The 24,081-nt window shown below is 40.6% G+C and overlaps 1 protein-coding gene across 1 annotated transcript in view; it reads left to right on the forward strand.

Annotated features, from left to right (window-relative positions):
* The window catches only part of LOC130906027 (proprotein convertase subtilisin/kexin type 5-like), an 82,200-nt gene that overhangs the window by 49,937 nt on the left and 8,182 nt on the right, over positions 1-24,081 (forward strand). Inside the window, exons 27-34 of the mRNA XM_057819899.1 lie at positions 2,035-2,232; positions 6,701-6,784; positions 7,029-7,224; positions 10,676-10,890; positions 14,569-14,811; positions 17,721-17,972; positions 19,166-19,343; positions 23,302-23,525. Of these exons, the coding sequence (XP_057675882.1) occupies positions 2,035-2,232; positions 6,701-6,784; positions 7,029-7,224; positions 10,676-10,890; positions 14,569-14,811; positions 17,721-17,972; positions 19,166-19,343; positions 23,302-23,525 (1,590 nt within the window). The remainder of the gene's footprint in view (positions 1-2,034; positions 2,233-6,700; positions 6,785-7,028; positions 7,225-10,675; positions 10,891-14,568; positions 14,812-17,720; positions 17,973-19,165; positions 19,344-23,301; positions 23,526-24,081) is intronic.

Genomic DNA, 24,081 nt, shown 5'->3' on the forward strand with positions numbered 1-24,081 from the left:
GACAACAAAGCGCTGATTGGCTCAGAGAGCCTGCATGGATGCGCTGATTGGCTGAGAGAGTGTGCATGGATGTGCTGATTTGCTGAGAGAGCCTGCATGCTGCTAGCTAGAGTGAAAGGACCACGCACTTTGCAATCTGTTTGTTTACATGCCACAAGTGGAAGACCGAATCTAACAAAATGTCATGCTCTAAGTTGACCAAGAGAAGAAAAGTGGCCAACGAACATCGCCGTTTCAATGAGGAATGGACTGAAAAATATGCGTCCATTTTACCAACTGCAAATACCAAGCCTATGTGCTTAATATACTTGAAGACAATTGCTCTGTTAAAAGTAAAAATGTGAAACGCTATCATGTTAAAGAGCACAGCTATTTTGAAGAGAAGTTTCCTCCTAAATCAGAATTGAGAAGACAAGAAATTAACAGGTTGGCAGATATGGCAGTCATATCAGGAGTCAAGCAAGTTTATTGTTAAATCTATGACACAACAACAAATTGCAACACAGTACTCATTCAGAATGTCATGGGTGTTGGCCAAACATAAGAACCCATTCTCTGATAGAGAAATAATACAAGAGTGCATAACTGAAGTGATGGCAACAATGTTCGAAGGAAAAGAAAAGGAGAAAATGACAACAAAAATCAAACAAATCTCACTTCATCAACCACAAGACGCATTGAGGTCCTGGCTGATGATGTGAGTAAACAGCATTGTGACCCCCAATGCCATTTCTCTCATTGAGCCGTGTTTTACAGTTAAAGTTACTGTCAGTCATTGTTTTGTTTGCACCTTAAATGACAGATCTTGTCAATTATTTAGTGTAAATGTGTAAACATTGTACTTGCATGGGGTTTTTTTTGTATTTATATTTTAAGTCAAGAAAATGTATTTTTTTAAAAAATTATTTTTATTTAATCAGAATGTGCATTGTATTTTTGTTTGGTCAAAAAAAAAAAAAAAAAAACACCTTTACCACCTTCAACCTGCCTTGTACTTGACTGACAATAATAAATGGACCCATGCTTGTATGAAAAAAAAAAATTGTGGACCTTCAAGATTTGTATTTGAGGACCCCTGCTCTAGGCCGTGATGGTACACGCAGGACTTCCTTGGAAGCAGAAGTACAGCGCGAACGCTATCCAAAATCAACAATGGCAAGATGACAGACGATTAGCCAGAGCCAAATGTTGTCGTGCTGTGCTAAGCAGTTGCATTTGATACACAGAATCGGGTTCTAATGTGGCGATTGTGTTTTGCATGCTTTTGCAGAACGTACCGTGTTAAAGTGACTGGCGTAACCTTTTTGTGAGTCTCGCTGTCCTGATAGTGGTGACAATTTTCCAAAAAGTCATGAAAGTGAGACCAATCGCACCTGTGTGACTTGGGATACCATGTGATTTCCTTTTGTGGTTTAATTTTCTCCTATGCATTTTTTATATACTCCAGTTCGCTCGGCATTCCGTCAAGAGGGAGCACAGCAGCGACTTGCTATGCTACATTAATTTATATATGTATTTTTTTAATTCGAACTTACGTGCATACAAACTTCTGCTTCACAAAACAGTCAGGTGACAAAAAATTGACACATACAGATGCACGGTTATATTATCATTGCAAAATAAAAGACAGTAATAAACAAAAACCCTATGAACAGTATAACATGTAAAAATAAGGCTATGCTACATTACGGGCAGCATAACAGGACTACGCTGTGAAACGCCACACTCCTTCCCCTCCCACGGTGAATGTATTCCCTCTTCTATTTGCCGAATCAATGAGTGCGCCTTTTGACCACGTAATGCTACTCGGAAAGTTCGGTTGGCGCAGTGTGAATGCTGAACTTTTTCAACAACTCATTTGCTAGTGTTGCTGCGAGGTAGCTCTCCAAACGGACCCTGGTCCTCAGTCTAGTGTGAAAGCGCCCTTACAGAGCACTTATCAACCATTGTTTCGATGCACAGTTTAAAAAAACATTGCCAACTAGCAGCCTGGCATGCACATTACGGCAAAATATATTTATCTTGTTTCTACAGAGGGACAGTGTGTGTCCGTGTGCCCTGAGGGTTTTTACGGTGACGAAGACACGAACGATTGCGAGGAATGCCACGCCAACTGCGCATCATGCAGAGGTCGAGAGGATGATGACTGCATGTCATGCAATGATGGCAAAATCCTGGAAGATGGACAGTGCGTGACCAACGACATCTGTCCCGTGAAGACCTTTCGCAGCGGTGAGAATAACAATTTAGCATGTTTTGGTCCAAAATCAATCCGTGAATTCAGCCTAAGTGGTCAATCGCCACTTTCATATCTATGCCTTTTAACGATTGTTTGTATTCACTGACCATTTACTGTAGTTCCAAGATTTTAAGAATTTTAACTAACATCTTCTATTTATTGGGCGGCAAGCCTTCTGCAGTAACTAAATAAACTTAAAGGGAAAGACAAGACAAGACTTAGTTTAGAAGAGCCAAGGGCGTTGGTTTGGTCTCAAAAATGGTAGGGACGATATAACAGCATAACCTGCATGTACACTTTTTGCTGGGGACGGGACATTTATAAGATCAAACGGATTGGGATCTTATGGAAAAATCCTGCTCAACATACGACCATTTCGACTTACACACAAGGACCTGGAACGAATTAACTTTGTATGCAGAGATACCACTGTATTTGCATATAAATGGCCAAAACAGTACTGGCCTTTATGAATGTCTGACAACAGCAATTTAGGCTACCATCGGGAAATATTGGACGTTTTTCTTCACTGTTACACATCAGAAAAATGAAATTCAGTGTCTTTTCACTTTATTAAACAAGCTTCTTTCTGATAGAGTGCACTTGATCAAGGTCTTATCTTGTGCTTTAAATGACTCGGAGGCTAAAAAAAAACTGTGATAGTAAACTGACATCTAAAAGAGAACCTTCCATGTAGAAATGATAAAAATAGTCAAAATGGAAAATTCAATTTCTTATGTTTTAACTAGGGCTGTCAAAATTATCGCGTTAACGAGCGGTAATTTTTAAAATTAATCCCGTTAAAATATTTGACGCAATTAACGCACAAATGCCCCGCTCAAACAGATTAAAATGACAGCAGAGTGAAAGGTGTACTTGTTGTATTTTTCGGAGTTTTGCCGCCCTCTGCTGGCGCTTAGGTGCGACTGATTTTATAGACTTCAGCACCCATGAGCATTGTGTAAGTAATTATTGACATCAACAATGGCGGGCTACTAGTTTATTTTTTGATTGAAAATTTTATAAATTTTATTGAAACAAAAACATGAAGAGGGGTTTTAATACAAAAGTTCTATAACTTCTACTAACAGTTATCTTTTAAGAACTACAAGTCTTTCTATCCATGGATCGCTTTAACAGAATGTTAATAATGGTAATGCCATCTGATTTGTTATAATAAACAAATACAGTATTTTTGTACAGTATGTTGAATGTATATATATCAGTCTTGTGTCTTATCTTTCCATTCCAACAATAATTTACAGAAAAATATGGCATATTTTATAGATGGTTTGAATTGCGATTAATTACGATTAATTAATTTTTAAGCCGTAATTAACTCGATTAAAAATTTTAATCGTTTGACACCCCTAGTTTTAACACATTGCACACCTTTAGACATTATTCTACTAAATTTGCTGAGTAGTTACCTAGCTCTTCTTCACCTTTATAATTAGTTTACAAATTAAACAGGTGTGTGTGTGAGAGATTTTTATTCATGTTTAAAACACAACAGTTATACATCTTATTTTGTATGCTTTTGTTATGCTTGCATAAGAACATTGTAGCATAGAGCATCATTGTTATATTAACCTGTTTGAGTGTGCCTTCCCATACCCTTGACTATTGTAGAGTGTATCACAATATGCCCAAATATTGACTGTTATGTTCCTGTGTTTTACAATATGCCCTGAATGAATACAATGGGCGACTGTGGCTTATCAGACTGAGCTTATCATCGTTCTAGCCAGAGCCAGTGTTCAAGGTCATAACTTGAGGTGTTTTTCCCCTACGAGACTTACTTACTTTTCTGTTACTTTTCTGTAACTTGAGATGTTTTTACCAGTAAGTTTAGGTTTAGTATCTATGATGTCAACCCATAAATAGATGCATGCCCCGCATTTCTCTTTTGTCCACATGCGGCGCTTTGTGCATGGCTCCGCACCCGTACCCAAGAGCTCTTGTTCATAAAGTCTTCAAAGCAAGCAAACCATGGTTGGGGTCTGATTCATTTCTCATCAAGCTATCGAGTTGACACTTGTCTTGGAGTTCAAAATTGAATTTCCCTGAAAGTGTGAAGCAAGCAACAATAAACAATCTCAACTAACAACCACAAGAAAAAATAACGGTATTCAAAGAATGTTTAGTAATAACTCTATAATGGTTGTAGTCTTATGAACTTCAAACTGTAGAACTTTGAACAGGCCTATTATAATTTAAATTGTTTTTTTTGTCTGTGTGTGTGTGTAGTTATTAATTTTATAGACCTATTCATCTGAATTTTTAAATCCCTATGATTGTTGCTCTGCCATGGTTTTGAACTTTTATTAGCTTACTGGTCATTTCATTTTCTCATTGAACAAAACAATGCTTTCCTGAATTTACAGTGGGGAGAACAAGTATTTGATACACTGCCGATTTTGCTGGTTTTCCCACTTGCAAAGCATGTAGAGGTCTGTAATTTGTATCAAAAGTGGTCGGTTGAGACCAAAAAGTTCAATTTTGGTCTCATCCGACCACATGACCTTCTCCCATTGCTCCACTGGATCATTCAGATGGTCAGTGGCAAACTTCAGACCTGTCTGGACATGCACTGGCTTCAGCAGCGGGACCTTGCGTGCGCTGTAGGATTTTAATCCATGACAGCGTAATGTGTTTCCGATGGTTTTCTTCAAGACTGTGGTTCCAGCTCTCTTCAGGTCATCTCCCAGGTCCTGCTGTGTAGTTCTGGGCTGATCCCTCACCTTCCTCATGATCAGTGATGCCCCACGAGGTGTGATCTCGCATGGGGTCCCAGAACGAGGCAGATTGACCGTCAACTTGAACTTCTTCCATTTTCTAATAATCGCTCCAACAGTTATTACTTTCTCACAAGCTGCTTGCTTATTTTCCTGTAGGCCATCCCAGCCATGTGCAGGTCTATTGTTTTATCCCTGATGTCCTTACACAGCTCTTTGAGCTTGGCCATTGTGGAGAGGTTGGAGTTTGTTTGTTTGAGCATGTGAACAGGTGTCTTTTATACAGGTAACAAGATCAAACAGGTGCAGTTACTTCCGGTAATGAGTGAAGAACAGGAGGGGTTCTTAAAAAAGAAGAGCCGAAATATTTACTAGTTGGTAATGTATCAAATACTTATTTCATGCAGTTAACTACAAATTTATTATTTAAAAATTATACAATGTGATTTTCTGGATTTTTGTATTAGATTCCGTCCCTCACGGTTGAAGAGAACTTATGATACAAATTAAAGACCTCTACATGGCTTGCAAGTGGGAAAACCAGCAAAATCGGCAGTGTATCAAATACTTTTTCTCCCCACTGTAGATCAAAGCTGCGTATCACTCATATTATCGTTGCAAAGTTTTTATGCCATAGTCCCATTTATCTGACTTCGCTGAATTGTTGAACACAATTGTTATGGATAAAATTCTTAATATTATCGTTGCTTTTAACAGACTTACCTATAATTTGTGATATTTAACTCAGCTTTGCCAGTGTCACGCACCAGATGTTTTCTACCTTTCATATTTGTTTTTTAGGATTATAAATATCTATGGTATTCCAAATTAAAACAATATGTGCCATAGTTACTACCGTAATTTTTCAGACTATAAACCACTATTTTTTTCCCTCATTTTGAATCCTGCGGTAGTCCAGTGTGGCTTATTTGTTGATTTATTTGAGTTAATAAGTAACACTTTATGTGACAGCGGTGTCATAAGACTGTCATGAGACCGTATTATTATGACATGACACTGTGGGCAGTAATGAATGGTTATGACAGATACAAATTTTGGCACTAACGCCATTTATATCCAGCTCGGATCTTTTGCATCCATACAAAAGTGAGATTATTTGCCGGTTGACACTAAATGGCATCTGTTATAAGCATTCATTAATGCTCATGACAGTGAGATGTCATAATTATGACGGTCTTATGGCACTGCCGTCAAATAAAGTGTTATGGGTTAATATCTTTGGTGTAAATAGCACATAATTCATTGAGGACAGTTGCGGTTTATAGTGGATTGCGCCTTATAGTCCGACGGTACAAACAACTAGTGACAATAAACAAATATGTACCAGAAATTACGTGTTGACGAGAGTATTGTGGATATGTGTTCCAGGTTAGTCATTTCTGGTACACAAAAAATGCTTTGATCTGGGTCATGCATTTCTGATACGCCCAACATGTCCCCAGCCCCATCATTACAATCAGGAGCCATAATATGGCATCCACGGAAAAAGGTTTGGGGACCCCTGCTCCTAGGATTAGAGTGAAAAATTAAGCAACGGGGGTTAAGCTAGGAAAAAATATTGGTGCAAAACCATTGGGGAGTTTTTTTTTTTTCTAGAATTTGACCATTGCCACACTGCGCAACTTGTAGTTATCGGTTGTTCCAGGTTTTAGAGTTTTCAGTATCCCATGTTGTTGGCTGATCCTAATGTTTGGTCTTGCAGATGATGGTCAATGTGTGGAGTGCCATCCATCATGCAAATCTTGCTCTGGAAAAAACAAGAACCAATGTACCAAATGTACGAAAGGTCAGTTGGAATCTCTTTTGTATTTATAGTTCAAATGTTTTTCATAAAACGACATAATTATATAAACTTTAACTATACATACAGTATTAAAAAATTTGGACTTCCCTTAGAAGCCTCACTCTCACCAGCACATACTATATAGAAAATAATGCTTTTCAACATCATAAATTTCTGACTGAAGGGTAACTTTTGAAAGGTCGTGTATTTGTTTATTTTCTATTTTTGTTCTGCGGTTCACTTCCAGGGCACTTCCTGAGCCCTCAGCAAACGTGTGTGACAAAATGTCCACCGGGTTCATTCGGTGACCGGCTGAGTGGCGAGTGCGAGGCGTGCCCCGTTGGCTGTTTGTATTGCGTGGACCATGAGCGCTGCACACGCTGCCTGAGCCGTTCCACAACATTATTTCTACAAGATGGCCAATGCGTCCAGCAGTGTGTCAGGTAAGATGTCATGTCAGGTCATATGTCAATCAATTTGCATGTTTGAGGAAGTACATGACAGATATGTCATGACGTAAATACATATGCCGTTACATATGGACTCGTGGTTGGTTTCAATGGAGAAGACAGCATGCTGTGGTAAAATCTGTGTGGCACCTGTCTGGTTTGGATGGATACCTTTATTTTCGATAGCACATATAGAGGAGTGTTAGGGATTTGTGGGGGGGGGGGTTATAAAATTAGCCTAAAAACATTTTCAGAACCATAAAAAATGAGTTACTCAATTGTCTTAATTTCACGCTTGATGGATGGGCAGGCACTCCAGACACACAACAAACTGTAAACAAGTCTTTGAAACATAGTTAACATTTTTAATTATCCCCATTATTGTAAGTCATCCGTGTACCCCTCTAAAAATTCAAGTCAGTTTTCATTATTATATCTGAAACATTAACACACATTAAAACATCACTACCTGCTGACTGAAAAAAACAAATAAAATAATGAAGTTTCATCCTTGACATACTCAATGGCCATAATTTTGACTTTTCTTCCTTGACATTTATGAGCAATTAAATCCACAGTGGCATTGCATCATGTCCTTGCACGCCAGATCCTTGAGTGTCCATTAACGCCCATATCACAAGATGGGAGGGTGCCCAATCTGACTTTATTACCTCCACCAAGGAGGTCCTTGCTGCATGTCTATCACAAAATTATGACCTCCGACAAGGAAAAAGGCATTCGAATGTCGCTTGAGGTCTTGAGGGCAATAGATGCACAAAATACAGTATTCATTTTCACAACATGCAGAAGTCTGCCATAATAAAAGGCTATAAAAACACACCTGAGTGGTTACTTGATATTTCCTTATTTTACTACAGCCAATTTTATGTAAAAAATGGTATATACAGTGAGGAGCAGTAGTATTTACACCCTAGTGATTTTGCAAGTTCACCCACTTAGAAAATAGGTAGAGGTCTGAAATTTCAATCATAGATGCATTTTCACTTACAGAGACATAATATGAAAAAAAAAATCCAGAACTCACATTGTATGATTTTTTTTCAATAATTAATTTGTAATTTACTGGGGGTACTGAGTATTTGTACCCTGAGAAAATCAGTGCTAAAGTTAGTGCAGAAGCCTTTGTTTGCAATTACAGAGGTCCGACGCTTTCTGTAGTTCTTCACCAGGTTCTTACATATAGAAACAAGGATTTTGGCCCATTCCTCCACACAAGTCTTCTCGAGATCTGTCAGGTTTCGAGGCTGTCATTGAGAAACATGATATTTCAGCTCCATCCAAAGATTTTCTATTGGATTGAGGTCTGGAGACTGGCTAGGCCACTCCAGAACCTTGATATGCTTTGTACGCAGCCACTGCTTGGTCAGCTTGGCTGCATGCTTCGGATTATTGTCAAGTTGGAAGATCCAGCCACAACTCATTTTCAAGTCTATGACTGAGGGAAGGAGGATGTGGCTCAAAATCTGACGATATATTTCTCCATTCATCCTCTGCTTCGTACAGTGTAGTCGTTCTGTCCCCTTTGCCGAAAAACATGACGTTGTCACCCCCAAACTTCACAGTGGGGATGGTGTTCTTGGGATTATACTTATCCTTCTTTTTCCTCCACACACGACGAGTAAAGTTTGCACCAAAAAGTTCTACTTTGGTCTCATCTGACCACATGACTTTCTCCCATGACCCCGCTACATCATTCAGATGGTCCCTGGCAAACGTCAGACGGGCCTTCACATGTACTGGCTTCAAAAGGGGAATCATCTAAGCAATGCATGATTTTAAAGCATTGCACCGTAGTGTTCTACGGACAGTAGCCTTTGAAACTGTGAGTCCAGTTCTATTCAGGTCATTCACCAGCTCCTGTCGTGTAGTTCTAGGCTGAGCCCACACTTTTCTCATCATGAGTGATGCCCCACGAGGAGAGATTTTACATAGAGCCCCAATCCGAGGTTGCTTATCAATCAAGTTTAGCCTTTTCCATTTTCTAACAATTGCTGCAACTGTTGATATATTCTCACCAAGTTGCTTTCCAATTGTCCCATAGCCTTTTCCAGCTTTGTGGAGCTCAACAATGTTTTCTCTGTTGTCTTTCGAAAGCTCTCTGATCTTGCCCATGGTTTGCCTGGCATCGCCAGACTATTCTCCCTGTAATTTTCAAACACTGTGAGAAATAGTCTGGGACCCAGCCCATTAACGGCCTCTCGAACTAGTACAAAATCAACCGTCCAATCAGATTCGTTTATTTGCGTGACGTGTTCTTAACGAGTAACGTCACTCTTGCGCGCCGAAAGTCGTCTCTACAACAACACAGATGGCGAACGGGAGAGCCGAGAATATGTTCCAATCCGCGGTAAAACCAGTTTTAAATTTCCAAAAACACATTGACACAAGTCATTGACAACAGTCAACATGGCTCGCGCCAGCCATGTTGAATAAACGTCTCCATTCTCCGCTCACGCTGATTAGTTGTCGCTTTAACAACGTCACGTCTGCCCGTCGCTGATTGGTCCACTCCGCTGTTTGTTTGCTGTGGCTTGCATCCGAACCAACATTCAGCATTCGAACCAACGCCCATGTCCGGCCAACACCTTTACACAAATCTGACATTCACCCTAACCGATGAACTCACAATTGATCGACAACATTACCCAAGTGTTATGGCCAATTAATGACTTTTGGGAAGAAAATTCATGTGAAGACAAAAAAAAAAAATGCTGCTCATGTAACGCAATGTACAATGCCTACTCTACCATGGATTGATTGTGCGTCCTTGGTTGAAGGGGACGGGACTTGATAAGCATAGGCTTCTCCCGTCAGCCCTTGGCTTTTTTCTTCGGGTTTTTTTTCTTCGGGTTAATCATATCACATCTTGTAACTGTCAATGATACCGACGATGATGACAATAAATAAATAAATAAATAAATAGAATTAAAAAATCATACAATGTGATTTCCGGATTTTTTTTTTAAGATTATAAGTGTAAATGCACCAATGATTGGAATTTCTGACCGATACCTATTTTCTAAGAGGGTGAATTTAAAAATCACAAGGGGTGCAAATACCTAGTTATCAAGTTACGTAGTTATCAAGTATGTCTGAATAAACAAAGCTAAAGTTTCAAAGCATATTTCGGCCTTGGACATGTGTTTAATAAAATGATAAACATGAGGATAGACTCCAGAAACCCATGTTTACAATTCAGCTAACAAGAAATACAGATTTTTGTTTGGCTGTTAGTAATTTGAGGCTAGTTTGGCTTGTTAAAAATGCAATGCAACTCTGGATAAGGAGTTCAGACACAAGGTCCATCCAGTATGGCGGTGTCAGCAACTGTTAAGAAGAGACATTGTGTCACTTAACCTTGTCAATTTGGGTAAAAAGTTCTCAAAGTTCTTTTGTTAATTTTTTTTTCTGCTGATCTCAACAGAGGCTATCCCATCGGTCAGGTGTGTCGGGACTGTGCGTCTAACTGCGCGTCTTGTGAGAAGAACGCCTCCTACTGCTTGAGCTGTGAGGAACCTCTCCTGCTGTTAAATCACCAGTGTGTGGAGCAGTGTCCTGCGGCACATACGGTTCACATCCGGGAATGCATACGCTGCCCTTCGGCCTGTGACGAATGCAGTCCTATTGGAGAGTGCACAGGTAGTGCAAACGTTTGACATCAAAGTCTGTTTTTAATATTATAGGGACACGTGAGCCAGGTTGGTAAATGAGAATATACTATTAGTGATGGATTTTTCCATAATATGTACTCAGTCATGTATTCTTTATCGTTTGTGTAGAACGATGATTATTGCCGTTCTGGTTAACAGAGAGAGGAGTTTAGACATTTGAATGAACCCAATGAGTAGGGCAGGAATCAAAATGAGTCTGCTTCATTCAGGCAGTACCTCTTATGACTGCCCCCATTTTGCCCACACAGAAGAAGATTCAGTTAAGTCAGTGTGATTGATTGATTGATTGATTGATTGATTGATCAATTGATTGATCGATCGATTGATTGATTGATTGATTGATTGATTGATTGATTGATTGATTGATTGATTTCGAGCAGTAATAACAAAAACAGCAAGAATAGGGAAAAACAAATAACAATAGTACCAGTAATGTTGATTTTTACAAAAATTAATAACAAATACATACATACGTAGCTCGAAAAGGAGTGGGAAGAAGCCGAGCTTTTTTTGGGTCCCACCCCCAATTTACTCCCCAGAAATTCAGTGTAAATACAGTCACTTCCCAACATCGTCATCATCGTTGCACTATCACCACCACCATCACTACCACCGCCATCATTGTCGTCATTACCGCCGTCCCCATATAGATTGTACATTCAAAATCAAAATGTATGTAATAACAGCTTTACTGGTGCCAGTGGTGATAATTATTGAAATGTGTATTATTCATCATCCAATGTTATTTGTGGAGCTGCTGCCATAGGGAAACAACCCCCAGGCAACAGGACCACTCATTGCTACGTGTCCTAGCTGTGCATTAAAAGACAAGATTTGGGTACCTGAGCCAAGGGGTTAACCTCCAGCGTCAGAGCTCCAACTTGCCAGCCCTATACTCCAAGTTTAATTGTATGTGTAGCAATATAACAAGCTTGCATACTAGTTAACTTATATAGATATGTATAACCATTTAACTATCACCATCGGCACCTGCATTCTATTTTACTCAAAGATTTGTTCATAACAATCAAATCTGGACTGTCTATTTGATTAGAGCAATAGTGACAACATCAACAATGAAAATGACAGGTATGGCCACATCAGTAATGACAACGATGGCAACAACAGCCATGATAACAGTGATGACGTCAATGATGACAACAAAACACTTAAACGACAACTCTACTAATCATAATGATTACACAGATAATAACAATAATAGTTGCAGTGATAACAAAATATATCGGTAGTAATATGTATTAGGGATGTCCCGATCCAGGTTTTTGCACTTCAGATCCGATACCGATATTGTTTTGCACTTCCGATCCAATACCGATACCGACCTATCTGAGCATGTGTTAAAGTTTAAAGTTATTTAGCCTCCTTACTTAGTTGTCAGGCTCATGTTGAAAAAGGTTTTAGTACCCTTGATAACAACTAGCCAGCTGAATTATGTGAGTTTGAATAACACACAACGGTTGGTAACAAGAAACTGACCTGTTTATTCAGTGACAAACACAAAACATTATAAATAACAAACAGAAATGGCATAGTCAGTCAGTAAAACGTGCAAATAATATTATAAACTGTCTTAAAAAAGCAAAACACATCAACAACCTCAGTGGAAAATCCCCCAAATCCCCCAAGCTATTAGATGCTTTTAAGGTTTCGTGCATTAGTTACAAAAAGTGTATAAAAAGCCTCTCAGGTTTAAATAAACGACTATTTCAGTATCAAGTTAACATTTTAAAACAGTAAATAAAATACTCAAGTCCCCATTCTGTATCAGCACCTTTAAACTACATTCTATTCATTTAATTTTGCGAATCAACTGTTAAAGTTGTTAAAATTGCTCCCGTTATTCCATAATTTCCCTTCTGTCTACTTTCGACATGTGAAAGTTTTAAAACTGTTTTGAAGATCGATTCAAGTCAAGATTTTGCCGATTTAGGAGTATTTTAGATAAAAAGTTAATTAGGTCCGCTTGGAAGGTTCACAACAGCCTACTAGGGAAGTCTCCTGCTTTAAGATGGCGGCCGTTTAGTTTTCCATACTTCAATGTTGCTAACGCAGTCGAGTCTGTCGTGTAGCATCTGGTTCTATTTACATATATCTATTATCTCCAGTAAAACAACGTTGACGTAGTTTGTTGCGGCTGTCAGCAGAAGTCAGGTATTCTTGTGTTTTTTATCCATCGGCATGAGTTGAGCTAAAGCTGTGAGTTGAGCATTGGCATTACCCGGGTCTAAGACAAGTTATGTTTACTTTGTGCATTGCGTCCTGAAGACCGCGCTGTGTATTAGTTCCGCTTTACTTGACATATTTCAATAATCAGAATTTGGATGTTTGTGAATCGTTCTCGAATATTCAGCGTCCAAATCGCGTGGTAATGGTGCGTCTTTACTCACGTGAGATAATGGCTCGTCATCCAGAATGAATTCTTCGGCAATGACTCGTTATTCCCTGGGCTTTGGGACTGTCGAGTGCCAGTTTGTCACGCATAGCAAAAGTTTCTGCCAGTGTTAGTTGCGTAGGACCTTTCTTTTTGTCTTCGGTTTTCTTAACATACTCCTCATATTGTTTGTGGTGGTATTTCCCTAAATGCTTGATTAGGTTGGTTGCAATAAAACTTCTTACAGCTTTACCTCTACGCTTGACTTTATTGTGGCATATGTTACTCTCTGCCTCTTCGTCTTTGTCGTCCTTTAAGGTGAAATGATCCCACACAGCTGGCATTTTTACCGATAAAGTCTCTCGGTAAATTGGGAGACGGTAATGTAAATGTAGTGTGTTGAAGGTGTGCCGTAAAATGCGGAACGGATTTTAGGGAAACCGAAGCAAAAACTGGAATGGATTATGTAAATCGGTGGAACCTGGAAAACCCGGACCGGACTTTGAAAAAAAAAAAACTGGATCGGAATTTTTCCCGTGTTCCGATCCGATACCGATGCGCATTTTTTTGCCCATATCGGCGCCCGATCCAATCCAAATATCGGATCGGGACATCTCTATTATGTATAAGTAACTACAGCATATGTAATAATTATATATACAGTATATACCCAAAAACATTTAAGGACCACTTCCTGTGTATTGTGACCAGACCTGATGTTTATAAAACAATTTGAATCTCTGAATACTTTGGCACTGCTTAAATTTTAAATCCAGACTGTTCCAGAGTTTTACCCCACATACAGACATACAGAATCCTGTGATGAAATAGACTTTTTATTTTTAACAAGAATTGTCCGTTTTTAATAAAGTAAACCATTATAGAATGCTATTTTTCCTCATAAAAGTACACAATACAAAAGCTGTTGTTTTGTTGATTTTTTGGGGGAGGTGGGATTCATGGCATTTTCATTTGTATTGAAACAAAGGAAAATGCCATGAAAAGATATTTGAAAAGTGTTCATTCAAGGCATGATCTGAAAATTTATTCAACTCATATTTCAAGGTTCTGTACTTAATAGGTAAATGAAATGATTTTTTTAATTAAAACATTCATTTGATTAACTAGATTTAAATAAATGCAACACGTTTCAGGAATATTCAAAATGTCTTTTGTGTACATGATTAAGAAGCATATACTGCCCCCCTCTTCTCATTGCTTATTTTATTCCACAAAATGTTTTCTTCTTCATAGCCTGTGAGGAGTATCACTTCTTACATGATGGCACGTGCGTACTCGACTGCCCTGACCGCTTCTTTGGCGATAATGAGCGACAGGAGTGTCTGGCCTGCCACCCTTCCTGCAGTTTGTGCGACGGTCCCAGAGGTGACGACTGCGATGCATGTGTAAACCCCCGGGCCGCACTACGCAATGGAGAATGCCTGACTGAGTGTCCCGCTAGGTCCTTCATGGACGACAGGACAGGAGAATGTCAAGGTAATCCAGTCCATCACACACACACACACACACAGACTCTCTCACACACCACCAATCTCACTCTCTCACACACCTTTTATCTTACTAACACACAAGGCTGTGTCCCAATATGCATAACCCTCATAGATTCTGACTATCTCTCACATGACATACACTCTCACGCACATTCTCAACCCTGTCACGAAGGGGACGGAGGAACCAGTTGCGTATCTCAGACACAGGATTTTATTGATGTTGACAGGCAAAGAAAACAATCAGGTCACGCGGTAATTGACAGTTGACATGCTAGCGTATGCTGGAACACTGATGACCTGACGCTGAATGCTATGTGTTCGTGCCTTATATACTGTTCTCAGTTGTTCTTTGTGACATATTAAAGAGTACACAATCTTTGTGATGAAAGCTTTGTGATGCATGAGTGTGATGCAATATGTTGGCAATATACTCTCGTACATTGGTACATGATAAATCCTACACTTTGTAAATCTCAAATTTTCCTCTCTCACACACACTCTTGCAACCCAACGGCACACTCACTTATATTCTCTCTCGCACTCACTTTCACTCACAAATTCCATCTTTTTTACATGCGCCTCCCTCCCTCTGTCTCTCACATACACACGAACACATCACTTTCCTCAGTTGACTTGCATCTCATTTTTTAGTCAACATTAAGTTCTCCCTCTGAGCGCACTGAATGATTTTAGCACAGACTGAAATAGCAGTGGCACTCCTCAGAAGTTAGGCAGCTGTCACACCGCCTCCAGATAGATACTTGGCTGGTTTTGTTACCCCCCCAAGGCCTCTAAAAAAAAAAGACTGAATTTGTTTGTTTTGTCATTGCATGTGGCACCAGTGCAATCACTGACTTCCTCCATGATTTTACAATACCTTTTTTGTAGAAACATAAAGACTTGATTCTGTCTGATACATTTTTTAATTGTTATACAGAATTACTTTAACACTGGCAGAATATAAGTTTGCCTTTTGAACTTTTAAACTTTTTACTTCACACTGTTGGAATGTGACCTTTTAGCCAGATTGCCGGAATCAAGCCAGCCAAACCGCCGGAACTGCACCAGTGCAATTCGAATGACCCGGGCTGGTGCAAAACCAACAACCTGGCCAAAGGTCCAAACTCCGTGTGTTCGCCCTTAGTTTTAATTCCAAATACTGACTTCATTTTGAAAGCTGGAAAAAGGCTTCGAAACACAAGTTGACAATTTATTCCAAGTCGACACCAATCAGACAGCAAGGCAAAAACAGCAAACAGACCAAGACGAAGAGGATGGCTGGATCCAGGGTCACCATTTCACAGGTCAACAAAAGATTCTTGAGAAAAATGACAATGATTAGTTAAACATTGTCTTTTAAAGGCTGTGGTGAAGCGGGCAGTGGTCCGGAAGAAGGGTGTGTTTCGGGCGTTGATTTGGATTATTGTCTGTTGCAGATTGGGAAGGAGAGTTCGGGCGATACTGTTGTTAGGGGAACGAGAGTTCAGGATTTTGCCAGCCACAGCGCCACGTTAGTGCCGAGTGTCAACTTTTTAGTCGCGGGTTCCTCCGTTATCAGATGTTCCTTGAGTGAGGAGAGAATGTCCTTTCATTATTCTGGACTGTCCTTTGTTGGTTACCAAAAGAGCTGATGGTGGGATTTGGTGGTCCAGACGTGGGCTTGTAGGTGCCTTGGACATCCCCGTTTTGTCTCGCGCCGTCAGTGTCAATCTCGCTTAGCCAGCTGCATGACACGTGCGTTGGGCTTCCGTAGTCAGCAGACATCCTGTAGTTGTTATCGCCCACATCTGCCCGTTGTCTTGGCGCTGCAGATTCCAGTCACTCAAACTCCACTCTTACTTCAGATATACAGTATTCTACTTGTTTTCTTTAACGATATTTTAAATGCTTATTATTTTATATTGGGTGTGTTAGAGTAATACAAACAGTCAAACAGTAAATATGGGAAAAGATACTATTCCCTTCAACACCCATGATTTCTATCTTAAATTGGATTTGCAACTCATGAGGGCAACATGCCAAACAATTTGACCCAAAAAACAAAAATTAATAGAACAAAAATGACACTGTCAATGGAAAGAGGGACAGTTTTTATTTTGCTGTAGACAGTATCAGTATTTTGCACTGTGCAACTTGGTATGCTACCTTATATGAGGCTAACAGTGCTCGCCGGTCTACTGAAGTAGCACAGACAATTCCGGATGAATATTTGGCACGTTTTTGCTGAAAACAAGTCAAGCGGCTTATCAATGTGAATTGTGTCTAATGTCTCTAAGTGACGTTTTAATTTATTTGGCTTCCTGCTGTGCGCTGCCAACGTTTTTAGACACAGTAAACAGACTTGTCTTTCCTTGTCCCCCACAGTATTAAAAGTCAAAGCCAAAAGTCAACGCTACACACAACATGTTTCCTCGTCTTAACTCTTTGTATCTTTGGAGCTCTTTTCTGTGTGCTCGTGTTTGGTTCAAAAATACTGTGCACACCTTAAAATGAGAGCACCACTGCAACCCACTGAGTGGATGTACAATTACACTTTATTCTAGTACGGCAAAAAAGTATGTTCCCCAAGGTCACATGCGCTACCCCCGGCATTGCTATTTGAGAAGTACTGGTTTAAGGGGACAGAGAGAAACAGTGAACAGAGGTAAATTGTTAAAACATGACTGAATATATATTGTATACGTATACTCCATAGCTGTAAATAGCATATTAAAGGGACACCAAGTGGGGAGGGCATACACCAAGTAACCAAGAGGATAGCAAGGAGGAAGGTAGGTCAGATTAGGATTTGACAGGGCAATTGATTGTTGAATACTTGAAAAGTTTAGTATTTCTGTTACTGAGTCTATTTTATTCTGTTACTGAATACCAATATTGTTTTGCTTTTTGTTTAAGAGTGTGACGTCTCTTGCCTAACCTGCATGGGGCCCCAGGCCGATTCCTGCTCAGGCTGCAAGGAGGGCTTCAGACTGGAGAGCCACTGGCAGAAGGGTCATGGTCGCTGTCTTCCATCAGACGACGAGTGCTCGCAGCATGAGTACTTTGACGAGTGGGGGAAATGTCGGCCGTGTCACAAGAACTGCCGCCGCTGCTATGGCCCAGGGAAAAACCACTGCTTGGCCTGCAAGCAGAGATATCTTCTTCTCAGTGAGTTTTGTCTTTTAAGGTCATGCTAGCAATTCAATCCCTATTTATAGAGACTTAGCAGATGTTTCACAGCACAAATAGACAACATTAAACAGGGTTTCGTCTGGTTTAAATCTGTAATTGAATGTTTATCATTCTCCACTTTCTTTAAATTAAATCATATATTATACAAAGGTAGTCAGTTAAATACATCATGCACAGGGGTGCACATAATTTTTTTGCCCAAGTTCTCAGAGGAGGACCTGGAGATGTGACTTGGTCCTCATTGAGTTTGAGAGCCGACCCACCTGATGCGATAAATTTATGACAAGCTTTACTTAGAACCAATTAACTTTAATTAATTATATTAACAATTAATGCTTGATTAACATCAACTGGCACAACAAAATTGCCATTACTTTGATGTGAAATGTAAAGAAATAAAAAGCACCAATTCAAAATAAAGGGCATTATGCGGCTCCCACATTAACTCCAAGCCTTTTTAAAAGTGGGATGTCCTCCTCATAAGACCTCATTGAACGTGCATGTTTAGCTATGTAAAATGTGAGCAAAAACATGTTTGTCAGTGCATGTCGCTGTTCATTACCTGTATTCCGTCCTATTCCGCCACTTGTCCATAGGGCGAGTGGGGTCCTGTTTGACATCGATAGTTTGCTTAATTGCCACATACGCTCTGTTTTTTTCGTGCTTTTCAAAGTTTGGATGGCTGAAATTCTTTGACCCTACATAAAATGCGCTGCTCTTATCGGCAACATTGGGATTCTCACGGCACATTTTGTACAGCATTTCCGTGCGAGCATCATTTGCTACTAGCCATGGTACTTCCTGTAGCCACTTTTCAGCAAAAGTCCTTTTTTTCGGTAGCTCCGGTGACGTCTCTGTCGTCTGTCTGTGTTTTGACGGGGGTGGGGGAACACGGAAGTAATTACTCTATGTGGCCTGCCTCTTCGACATTTTGAGAAGTTATTTTCTCGTGTCCGCCGCAAATACAGTGGTCAGCCATCGGTACGCAAAAGCGTATGGAAGCCGTTGAGGGCCAGCGCGTTTGTCTATGTCCAGTACGCATGCGCGCATGCGGACCACTTATGTGCACCCCTGATCATGCATTTCAGTGTAGTATGCCATTTCGGAAAATGTTTTCCTGAGCTCTTTTAAATAAGACAAACAACAGTGGAGCTCCTCCCCCTAACCAGATGGCAGCTGCGTGGACGAATGCCCATTAGCCTTCTACGCCGACGAATTGCGACAGAAATGCGAAGCGTGCCACCCGACCTGTCGGTCCTGTGGCGGGAAACACAGCTATGAATGTCTGACCTGTAAGGACCAGCTATTTCGCCAAGGACGGGAGTGTGTGGAGACATGTCAACACAGGTAACCTCAAAACACACGTTAATTCAAACCTTTAACACCTGACGTCAATCTGACTTGAATCTCTACACATCACTGGCACTGCACTTTCCTAGTTCTGCCCCTTTCTCACCAACCGACAACAATTCATCAGCATTAACAAGTGCACATCCCCAACTGTTCCCCTATAACAAGGTGTTCCCCAAGGATTAGTACTTGGCCCCCGCCTCTTCATTCTTTACATCCTCCCCCTTGGTCAGATCATCCATAAAAATGGACTGCAATTTCACTGCTACGCAGATGACATCCAAATTTACATCTCCACAAAAACCATCTCACACAGTACCGAATTTACACTTCCCAACTGTCTAATTAAATCCTGGATACAAGCAAACTATCTTCAGCTTAACAGCGACAAATCGGGCATAATCATCATTGACTCTGCAGCTCACATCAATGACAGTCGATTTTCCTTCACCACAACAACTCTCAACAGACTCCCGCTACCTAGGAATATTTTTCGACAATAAACTAAGATTCGACCACATCAACTACATCACCAGAACTGGCTTCTTCCATCTTAAGAAAATAACTCATCTTTGCCCCTCCCTCACCTTCTCTGCAACAGAAACCCTTAATCATGTGTTCATCACCTCCAGACTTGATAATTGTAACAGCATTCTTTTCGGTTCTCCATCCAAACTCCTCAATAAACTACAATATATCCAAAACTCCTTACCCGTAACCCCTATAGGAATCACATAACCTCCCCGTTCTCCACAAACTGCACTAAACTGCACTGCCTTCCCATTACGCACAGGATACAGTTTAAAATCATCCTTCTCACATACAGTACATAGCACTCAATAATTTGGCCCCTCCTTTCCTCACAGATCTTCTCTGTCCCCACACCCCCTTCCGTCACCTCCGCTCATCTAACGGAAACATACTCACACTGCCCCCACAAATAGTGCACCGAACTTGGGGGGGACAGAGCCTTCTCCGTTTCTGTCCCCTCCCTTTGGAACTCACTCCCTAAACCTATCCGCATCTGTTCAGACCTTCATTTATTTAAAAAATTGCTGAAAACTCACCTTTTTAAACAGGCTTTTAAGGTGCATACGACATGACAAAAAGTATTGTAGTATATGACATGACATTCCGTGGCTGAACTTCACCGTGTACAGACGCGCTCTCTGAGCTCCTGAAGCACTCTCTTATCTTAACCGATAAGCACTCAGGGCCAGCAAGCTCGACTCCCACAGTGACTACAAAGAATTTGAAACCTGGAGACTTGGATGAAATAAAATCCTCCATACAGAAGTTGGAGGTCTCCTTGACTGGCTTGATTCAAAACCAGAATCAAGAAATCGTCAGAGAGCTCCAGTTAATTCGCGCTGAAAACAAGGAACTCAAGCAGGCGGTCGAGGAGAGAGATGTTCGCATCAAGAGGCTGGAAATCCTGGCTGACGATCTCGACCAGTGCCGACGCGCAAATGAGCTCATCATTTCTGGATTACAACTGACGCCTAGCCCAGGTGACACAGTGGCGCAACTGGCAATTGCTAAGCTGAAAGAGTATGGAATAAACATGGAACCGCTGGACATCCGTCGCTGCTTTCTGCTCCCATCTGGGGGGAGAGGACCGGCGACGGTGCTCATGAAGCTGGCAGACCACAAGACCAAGACTGCCCTGCTTAATCAGCGCCGCCACCTGAAAGGGTGGAAGATTTTTTTTGAATGACAACTTGACACACCGAAATGCCGAAATTTGAGTCGCTACTCACACCAGCTGTGATAACACTCACTTTTGCCACACACATAGCCACAACAAAATGTTCCCACAGCAAACAGATGCAAAAATGTCAGTGACATGACAAAGCCATAACCTTGTACGCCCTGAAATTAATCGAGCTGCTCGACTGGACACTGAGTTACTAAACCCAGATTGTTTATTGTACAGTTTTGTGGCCATCTGATGTATGTACCATGTCTGAATGTGCGTCTTTAGTTGTATGGGGGACGGGAAACTGATAAGCATATGCTTCTTCCCGTCCGCCTTTGTCTTCTTCTTCGGTTCCTTCGGGCAAATCATATCACATTTTGTAATTGTCAATGATTGTCAATGATACGGATGATGATGACAATAAAATTAATTAAAAAAAAAAAAAAAAAAAGTATCATTATTATTGGAATTAAAATCATATTTTGAGACAAGTCAGCTATATACAACAATTTGCGAAAACACAGATGACAAAAAAATCTTTAAAACTGACGTTTAACTTCTCCTGTCATTATAGCACTCTGGCGCCTCCATCTGATGACACCAGAGAATGAGCGGTTTCAGCGGATTTAGCATTGAGCCCAATAGAGGAGGAAGCGTTTTTCAGTGATTCTGGTTCAAATGTGAATTTTTCAAACAATATTGTCAATCCAGCAGAAGTATGTGATATACAGCCGAATATGTTTGAGTCGTATTTGGAGGAGGATTCAGATTCAGAAAGAGAAAAAGGCGGCAGAGACAACATACACGAGGCTGATGACTAGAACAGACTGCATGGGCAACAAAAAATCAGTCATCAGTTTTTATATCTCCAATATTTGTACGGGATATTCTTTGTATCTAAATTTTTTTTCCTCGATTGCTATATAAATTGTATTGTCAAGATAAATAACAGCCTTCTGCTAAATGGATATGGATATGAAAGAAGGAGTATGACTAGCTGCCATAGTCATAGTCCGCTGAAAAGCAGAGGAATGTCGAGCTGTCTTAGTCATAGTTCGCTGAAACTTGCTCGTCACAGGAGGCTGGCCGATCGGTGAAGGCAATCACTCCCACGGCCATGTGTGAAATGTGTCGGAGTAGTTTTGTGTGATTTTTCATGTTGGAAAGGCGAGGAAGAGACTTGGAAGAGCCGCTCGGTTCAGGTTAGCATGGAGCCTTGCTCTCACGTCGTCGATGACGGAGCAGGGGAAAGAACACTAAAAATGGCTAGTTTTTGGCGCACAAATCGGCCGAGATCAGGCTTGACACACGCCATGGTCGCCAGTCGACGAAGGCAAGCACTGAAGCATTGTCACCCACAAAATGCATGCCACCCTTTTATTAAAGCATGTGCCATGATCCAGATATTTGGCAAAATATAAAACACTTATCTTACTTCCTCATCCGTCCAATGGTCCCTTGATTATCGAGTTTGTTTTGCCCATTTTTCGCGGTGAACAGGATCTTTTGGAAACCTCAAAAGGCTCACACTACTCTCCCTGGTGTAGCAACAAAAGCCTGCAGCACATTGGGCTGGCGTGACGCGAAAAATAAACAAATTAATTGGCAAAACTAACCGAATTCTGCAGTCCCTCTGCTAACAATAGTATGGCTGTATAGTGAGGATGATCTCATTGACATCACAGCCGCGTTCTTCCTCAATCCTAGACTCTGGCCGGAAGTCACTCATTTTCATGGCGCGGGTTTCAAAAAGGCGAATAAATATATCGATCGCTTCCACAGATACATTATCTAAAGTTCCTATATGATGTCATTATCTGATATTGCGGCATGATATTGGTGATGATGTTATCCGATTATGTAACACTTTTTCAAACGAATGTGACGTAGATGCATTAGTTAATGCTTTTATTCCATTTTCAAGCACTTTTCAAGAATTGTAGAAATTCCCAGCACGGTAATGGAGACTCACTTTTTGTGTCGCATCATTACTTTAAAGCTGTGGCGTGAGTGAAGTGAAGCGCTAATTACGTGGGAGATTCACCACATGCTGTTGTAAAATGCTAATTGTTGCTAAGGTTTAATTGGCGGATGGCAGTGCAGAAAATTAAATTAATGTGGCGTTAAATTGCAATTAAATCTTGGCCAGTTTATTCCGATGAATTGTACGCCAGCTGTGCAGATGATGCCTTCACGCTTTGTTGTTGAATGAAACATTATATCCATACACTGACCTCTGCACCTTCCTCCTGGAAGTCACTATGGAAACCAGGATTCTGGAGCATGCGAGCCATGCAACCCAAATTGTGGCGAGTGTACAGGGGACGGGGCCTGCCTGAGCTGCACGATGGAACTGGTCCTGATGCCGCAGGAAGGCCGCTGCCTCCACAACTGCCCTCAGGGATTCTACCGGCATCAAGATGACCACGGCATGCATGCCACCTGCGAGCGTTGCCATGGCAACTGCGCAACGTGCTCAGGTCAGCAGCATGATATGATGGTATTGATAACATCATAGAAATGGACAATTAAGTGGTGCCTTGATACGAGTGCTACATTGACTTTTTGCCCTTTTCTCGCTTTTAATTTTATGAGGTGTAATTAATATTAGAGAAGGATGCAACTAATGATTTTTTCAATAAGCGATAAATTACGTACTTTTTTATTCGGATTTTTAATGCACTCAAATCAGATACGCACCAATAACTGAGCTGGTAAAGTAATACATTTCCAATAATTTTCAAAATATATTAAATGCTGATGTCAAATAACCAATGGTTGACATTACACTTGTCTATCACGTCATCATATACTAATAGAATGAAAATGGCTCTGGCATGCCTGACATGTCATGACATGTCAACATGAACAAAAACTGGGGAGAAGACGAAACATTGATGTAAAAACAAGCACATATTGATCCATTTTCCTCTGACTTTTACAGGCTGAAGGCCTATTAAGTCACCACTCAGGTTGTTGTTGTCATTCCTATTCTAACACTAACTTTGAAGGCCTACTCCTCCGACATTCATAAGA

The sequence above is a fragment of the Corythoichthys intestinalis genome, chromosome 17, assembly GCF_030265065.1.
Source record: "Corythoichthys intestinalis isolate RoL2023-P3 chromosome 17, ASM3026506v1, whole genome shotgun sequence".
In the NCBI taxonomy this organism is placed as follows: Eukaryota; Metazoa; Chordata; class Actinopteri; order Syngnathiformes; family Syngnathidae; genus Corythoichthys; species Corythoichthys intestinalis.